This window comes from Microtus ochrogaster, chromosome 19 (genome assembly GCF_000317375.1).
Source record: "Microtus ochrogaster isolate Prairie Vole_2 chromosome 19, MicOch1.0, whole genome shotgun sequence".
Taxonomy (NCBI): domain Eukaryota; kingdom Metazoa; phylum Chordata; class Mammalia; order Rodentia; family Cricetidae; genus Microtus; species Microtus ochrogaster.
This window is the reverse complement of record NC_022021.1, coordinates 5,418,085-5,425,709: the sequence shown is the minus strand read 5'-3', so window position 1 is coordinate 5,425,709 and position 7,625 is coordinate 5,418,085. Positions and strand designations below refer to the sequence as shown.

The 7,625-nt window shown below is 45.3% G+C and overlaps 1 protein-coding gene across 3 annotated transcripts in view; it reads right to left on the bottom strand.

The window, feature by feature from the left end:
* The window catches only part of Pde8b (phosphodiesterase 8B), a 224,804-nt gene that overhangs the window by 91,184 nt on the left and 125,995 nt on the right, over positions 1-7,625 (bottom strand). For all 3 annotated transcript variants that reach the window (XM_013349685.2, XM_005356471.2, XM_026783678.1), the window contains exon 2: positions 3,844-3,900. In XM_013349685.2, coding sequence (XP_013205139.1) covers positions 3,844-3,900 — 57 coding nt within the window. The remainder of the gene's footprint in view (positions 1-3,843; positions 3,901-7,625) is intronic.

Sequence of the window (7,625 nt, the reverse complement as noted above, 5' to 3'; positions counted from 1 at the left end):
TAAAAAAAAAACCAGCTGCTTTTCTCAGTGCTGGTGATCAAACCCAGGGCCCTGCACAGGCTCTACTAGGGCTCTGTTTGTTGCTGAGTTACAGCTCCATTTTGGGGGTAGAGAGGACAAAAGAAAACAAAACGGAAACACTAAACACATTTTGTTCTTAAATTTGTTAGGCGAATATTTTAGAATTCAGATTCGGAAAGGACGAATGACCACATGATTTTACACGTGGAAAACATTTCAAGGGCTCCATAAAAAAGAAAGACTGTATGGGGTTAACAAGATGGCTCAGCAGATAAGGGTGACGTTTGGTCCCTGGAACCCACAGTAAGGAAGGACTGGCTGAAGCTGCCCTCTGGCCTCCACACACACCACGGCACTCTGGTAATAAATGAGTATTTTTAAAAAAGTATTGTATGAGCTCACAGATGAGTTCAGCAAAGTCATGGTCATCTCAATGCTCATGACCATCTTAAAAACTAAGAATCACGTTGGTGACTGTGACTCACCTTGCAATTTCCAAACGCTTGCCAAAAGATAGATATATAAATTAAGTTATAGTTGACTTTTTAAAAAAGGGTTTTTAAGTGTGAGTCTGAGCGTGGGTATGTGCACAGGCGTATAGAACCCACGGGGGCCAGAGGCATTAGAAGGTCCTGCAACTGGAGCTACAGGACCGGTGAGCTGCCCACCATGGGTGCTGGGAACTGAACTCGGGTCCACCGCAAGCCCAGTGTGTGTTAACCGATCAGCCAGCTCTCAGCCCCCTGGTTGTCCATTATTTTGTTAAAAAGTGCCAAGACAACGCAGCAGCGAGAGTAATTTGAACTAGGCAGCCCATTGGAAAGAATGGAACTCACTTCCTATCTCATGTCACAAAGCTAATTCAAAATGGACTGCCCAGCTCAAGGGAAAGGGTGAGGCCACAGAATACTGCAAAGAAGGCAGAACAAACCTGCAGGACTTCAGGTGAGGCCAGGGAGTCCCTGAAATCCCCCGGTATGACATCTAGAGACGCCAAATGATGAGAATGAATTTCAGAAGCACGCTTACAATATACTTCTCAAGTCAGTCTTAAAGACACTCGAGGAAAGGGTGACTTTTAGAAATAGACACATAAATATGGAGGGAAAATATGTAAATATTAGTTATGGTGTTCCGAGGGAAAGACGGGCTTAAAGAGCTAAATACAGGCTTAAACAGTGTCTGCAGCGCTGCTCCTGGGGTGGGGGGAGGCTCTCTGAAACAAATAGGGCATAATGTTAATATTTGATGGAAGCAAGTATAATAGTTTATGGTTTGGCAAATTACATTCTTATCATGAGCCTGCATTGCCAACCCAGCACAGGGTAAAATGGAGGCGAATGGGATTGATGTGAGCCTGAATTAGTCCCCCAGGAAGTACTGTGGAAACGGCTTTGAGACTGAGCCCACACTATCAGCCCCCTTATTCATCACTGCTTTGATTCAGAACTGGAGTTCAAACTGCGTCCCCATAAGACCGATTACTAGAATTTTCCATTTGCTTGTATTCTATGCAAATAGCTGGCTTGTGTTTTTTTTCCCTCCCTCTCTCTGCTCCTAAATTTATTTTCATCAAATTTTCCCAAGCTAAGCCTCTTCCTTTTGTTGTTTTATTTTCCCTAAATCTGTTATTCCTTTCAAACATCTATAAAACATTATTTTTCCTTTGTTCGAAACTCAAGCAGCATGTGTCTTTAGTTCACTTCCTTCTCATCTGTAGCCTGGGTGGCGTGCCTGCTGCATCTTCCTGGGGCCGTGTCCAGGAGCTGGCAAGCTACAGCTGATGAGGAAGAGGCACACTTGCTCAGACCCGATGGGCTACCGCATAGGGGTGATGTAAACGGACAAAGAAAGGCAGGAAGGGAGAGGGCTGAGAGAGTAACAGCTACCAAATGGTCAGCTCTAGAGCTGGCCGGTCCTGCTTGTGGGTGGCCTTTCTGGCTCTGGCTCCCAGTTCTTCTGTCTCAGAGCCTCCTATCTCATAGGCTTCTTGCTTAAATCACCACAGGGGACACAAAACTTTTATTTATTATTTTTAAGAATTACTATTATCAATTGAATAAGTAGCTATTTTCTATAGAGCTTGGTCCCTGGCTCCTGATCAAGAAGAGAAGCTTAGACATGGTTTGTTTTTTCTTTTCCTTGTTTAGTTTTTTATTACTTCTTATTAGTTTTAGAATTATATATAATCACATCCTTTTCCCCTTTCCCTTTCCTTCCTCCATACCCTTCCATATACCCCTCCTTGCCCTCTTTCAATTCATGACATCTTTTTTCACCAATTATTGCTACGTAGAACTGTTAGGTCCAAAGTGGGCCCCCAGCCCCTCAAACGACAGCGACATTGACAAGGCTGTAAATGACAGCCTGGACTCAGCTCAGGCTGGCCTCCGGCTGGGTAAACAGAAGAACTGCTAGTGGATAAACAAAAGTGTATAATCAACATTGCTCAGAAACTTGGGAAGTGGGTTTCTATTTGTCAGCAAGAGCCATACTCCCCTGACCTGACGCTACAGCCTAGAGCCAGCTACTTCTCTATTAACACACACCTACAGAACACGTCCAAGTCCCACGCCAGCTTCCAGGCTCTTTGGGCTCACAGTCCTCTACTTCCAACTACTCCAACTTCCAGTTCTTGCTTCCTGGCTTTCCTCCTGCTGCAGACAGACCCCTTCACAACAGGCGAGGCTTTCCTCACGGTTTGCTATCCTCTCTGTCCCCGAGAAAGCCATCACAGTTTAAAATTCCCCCAATAAACCTGCCTTTCCACCCGTGGAGTGATCCAATTTGATGGCTTCGCTGTCCCCTTGCTAACAGTTACTCGTATGTATGTTTTCAGTGCTGACCGTCTGGTATTGGATAAGCATTTCGTGTGCCATTTTGTGTGCTCTTCCCCAGGAAAGACTGTTTCTCCCACTCTCAGCATCACTTGGTTGCCTAGAGTTCTTTGTGTGGGGTTGAGCCTCGTGGGCTTTCTCTAGACCACTTCGGCGTGTCTATTACTGTCCTTGTTCTTGTTGGTGAGACTATAAGGGGTGCAGAGTCTGACACTCCTATGAGAAACAATCTCACAGCAAACTCCCTGTCCCTCAGACCCTTACCATCTCTCTACCGTGTTATTAGTGAACTACGAAAGAGTTCAGTGAGCTCTTTCGTGTTATTAGTGTTATTAGTGAACTACGAAAGAGTCCAGTCATCTTTATTCATCAATAAAGATATGGATCGACCAAAACAATTACCAGCATGCATACTGTACCCACATCATTTTCCCTCCCAAACGACAGCACCAGATACCAGTCTTGAGCATCTTCCACATGCAGACAGTCTTCTACAAGGGCATGAAAGGCAGTTTTGCTGCAGTTAGAGTCCTCTGTGAAAAGGGAAATCTCATCTTCCCTGTGTCAGCGGGGACGCCAGATGGAGGAAGGAAACAATATGCACAAACTCATAGTGCTGAGGTCAAGCCAGAGTCGCAGCCAGCTGTGGCTCTCAGCAAAGTCATACCCTTCAACACATGGTACTTGCTGCCTTTCTGTGGGCAGAAGGATGTTGGGTGATTCTCCCCCACAATCCATTGGGCAAAGTAAGGTGATATTTAAGTCCTCAGAAACCAATCTGATTTCTGGAGCATGATACTGATAAGGCAAACACACACACATATTACACACACACACACACACACACACACACACACACACACACACACACGTATCGGGGAAGGGCAAAGATGGCTATCTGTTGTTAACCCAGAAAACTACTAAACATTCTTCATATAGCCATGTACCCCAAAAGAAAAGCCCCTCCTTAGGGATAGAAGTCTACCTGGATAGGGTCCTGCGTCAGTCTCATGGGCCCGATGCGTACCTCCGCAGAAGACACCTGAAAAGAAAGGACAGCACATGAGAAGTGTCAAGTCTTCAGAACAGGGACTGCTAAACCATCCTTACACAGTAGACTAGACTATGCCACTTCATAAATGGTGGAAGCGCCTAACTCCCTGGCCTGGAGACAACTTAGGAAACATCCATCCCATCCTTTATCGGCCCGTTTATGAGACTCTATACACTGCGTGCACCGGGAATATCTATAAGGCCACACCTCCCGCGGTAAATGGCAGGACTTTGGGGTAGTTTTACTCCAGGCCCAAGACTTGTATATAAGCATGAGCTATTTTATTGGAGAACACAATTGGGTGATTATTTACTGAGCACCACTGTATACCAGCAGCACCATTATTATAGCCGTACCCTATAACCATACCTACTGATGCCCCGAACTTCTGAGAGCGGAACATGCTAGAGCCTTCTTTCTCTTTAGGTTTTAGCATGAGGAATAAACAGCTAATTCTTTCTCATGGACACTGCCTCCCCCTCCGTGGTCTTTCCTCAAGGGGACACAGGGGGGCCACACCAGAACCACAGAAGGCTAACCGTTGCTCAGGCTCTGTGAGCAAGACTGAAGCTCCCAGTTGTTCAGTAGCCTACCTAGCTGCCCTTGGCTGCCGCAGAGAGCAAATACGTGTTTGCCTTTACTTTTAATCACTCTACTTGGGTTTCTAAAAATGCCTTTTCTCCAGATGAATTTGGCTCGAGGTTGTGACCTCATCGCCATGGGTCCAGTTTTGTTTTTCTCTAGGTGGCTTCAGTGACTTGCTACTTTGAAGGCTATTTCATTTGAAATACATCATGCTGGCCCCTGTCTGTCTGAAGAACCATCATTATTAAGCATCAAGGGAACAAGGATGTGGCAATGACCCCAAGCCAGGCTTGATCCATTAAAAATTAACAAGAAAAGTACAACTTTCTGGACTGAGGGTGTGGTCAGTTGGTAGACTGACCTTGAGGCCTTGGGATCCATTACTAGACAAATGGGCACAGGAATTTAGGGTTGTCCTCAGCTACCTCAGCTTAAAACCAGTCTGGGATACATGGGATCCTGCCTCAAACCCCAAAACTAAACAACAACAACAACAAAAGCTACAAGGTAGAATTGCAAATTATTCTTTGGAAGATCCAAAATATATCCCTTTCCCCTTTTCTTCCTCTTCCCCATACTTAACTCTGAGCACTCAAACTGCAGCCTCCCTCCAATGCATCCTTATTCTTTTCTCTGTACAGAGGATTTTCCACTTGACTTCAGACCTTGTTGTTGGAAAATAAGGCCAGCATAAACCCAAGACCCAATAGAATGACAAAGGGTAAACTCGCCATAAGCCTAAGGAGTTGGCTTCACTGAACTAAAACACAGGTAGAAGGAGAGAACCCCACAGGGTGGTTCTCTGACCTCCACATGTGTCCTTTGACCTCCATGTGTGTGCTGTGGCCGGCACCATGAGGACATACACGTACATATACACTGGACAAAAATGTATGTAAGAAAAATAAAGTATCAAAGGAATAAAATAAAATGGACTTGCTTTGGGATCTAAGAATCTGAGGGTAGGATGCTTACAGGAAGGACTCAAGCTGCCTCCAACCAAAAGAGAATTCGTCCCTATTTGATGTATTGCCTATATACTTTGGCAAGTCCCCATCAGGCACATGCATGTATCCTTGCTAACCTACCACAGTGGTGGGAGGCAGCTAGTTTAAAATCCACCAGGAAGCTGGTCAGTGGTGATGCACAACTTTAATCCCAGGACTTGGGAGGCAGAGGCAGGAGGATCCCTGTAAGTGCAAGGCCAGCGTGGTCTACAGAGTGCATTCTGGAACAGCCAAGGCTACACAGAAAAACCCTGTCTTGAAAAAACAACAAACACCAAAAACAAAACAATCCACCAGGAGATAATATGATGACTGTGAACATACCCCACCTCTCTGTCCCAGGCATTGTGCTAAACTGTGGCCTTCACTGGACACCAAGCAATGCCCATTGAAGGACAGCACCATTTTAAAGGTGACACTCCTTTCAGTAGATACTACTTCCTGCCTCAAGACAGGAGAGACCACAGCTTTCTCATACAGCCACAATGGTTCCTAGTCACATCTACACTTTGGCCTCTGCCTGGGTCAACTTAGCAGAAGCCAGACTGAACCTCAGTAAGAGGAGAGCAGAGACCAATCAGTCCCAGGTTTCTAATTAAATGTTACTTATCTCCTTCCATCTCCTTGTCCATGTGTCCCCACCCAGGACTGTTACTCCTGCTTGCGTGCCTCAGTTTACCGACTCCTCTCGTCCTGATCCACACTTGGCTGATAGCTCAGGCTTGTTACTAACTCTCACACTTAAACTACCCATCCATAATGTTTGTCCATGTTTAGTCATGAGACTTGGTACTTTTCATAGTAAGGCAGTCTCATATTGCTTCTCTGCCTTTGCCAGCAGCTCTCGGACTCTGCTTTTCCTCTTCCAGAATTCTAGTCTGGCTCTGGTCTCAATCTCATCCTACCCAGCTATTGGCCAGTCGGCATTTTATTAGCAAATCAAAGTAATACATATTCATAGTGTAGAAAAGGATTGTTCCACAGCAAAGACTCTACTTCAGAGGGTGGACTTTGAGCGATTGAAGATGTATAGATGTTCAAGTTGGCCTTGCCTGCAGAAACGGAGCACCTCTGCCAGGAACAGAGATGCCAAACCAGGGAAAAGGCCATAGGCCTTAAAATCCTATTGCTCAGAAAGAGGGAAGGATGGAGACAGAGGGTGAGGAGATAAAATTCTAGGCCATGTTAACCACATGGCTTCCCCAAGCACCTACTAAGCACAGTGTATGCTCAGTCACACTGTACAACATTTGCGAAGTCCTATGTTTGTGTATGTATGTGTAAATGAGAATACACACACACATTACACACACACACACACACACAAATACACACACACACACACACACACATATATATATGCTTGTCAGCAGGACCTTCCAGTCCCCTTCAGATAACCTGGTTCTCTATGGTAAATAATAAAGAGCCCTATTTTAAGTATTTGCTGATTCTACTGATGGCCATTCTTGACCTGACCATAGAGCTTGGTTATGCTGGCATAAAAAGAGAGGTCCCTCGGCTCTGCACCTGGGAACACAGCTTTGCGTCCCATGAGAGTTGGTGAGTGGCGAACTCCTTTAGTCTTTATTGATCTGCAGGTAACACTGTATTTTTATTTGCTGTTTAACTGCATATAGAATTCTGCCCACCCGAGAGATATTCTCCCTTACACTTTGAAGTTGGAACAGAAGAGCTCATTCTGGTTTGGGGGAGACTGAAGAAGCATCCATGAAGTCAGGCAAGCCTTGAAGAGTAGGAAGATGAAAGAGCAGGTTGAGGAGGAGTGTAGTCATGGAACAGCCTACGCACAGGCAGGAAGGCAGAGGCACATCTGGGGGAGGGACACAGTGTTCAGAGTGTTGAGTGTATGAAGGGGAAATCTGGGGGTGGGGGAGACTCCAGGGAGGAGCCTTTTTATTCGGGAAACAAGAGTCACCATAATATAGGATTCTGAATTACCATGATGGCTTTTGTGACCAGAAAAATCAAATACGTGGCTTGCCCACTTCCTGAACAGACAGGAGCACAGATTTAACAAAGAAAGAAAGAAAGAAAGAAAGAAAGAAAGAAAGAAAGAAAGAAAGAAAGAAAGAAAGAAAGAAAGAAAGAAAGAAAGAGGGA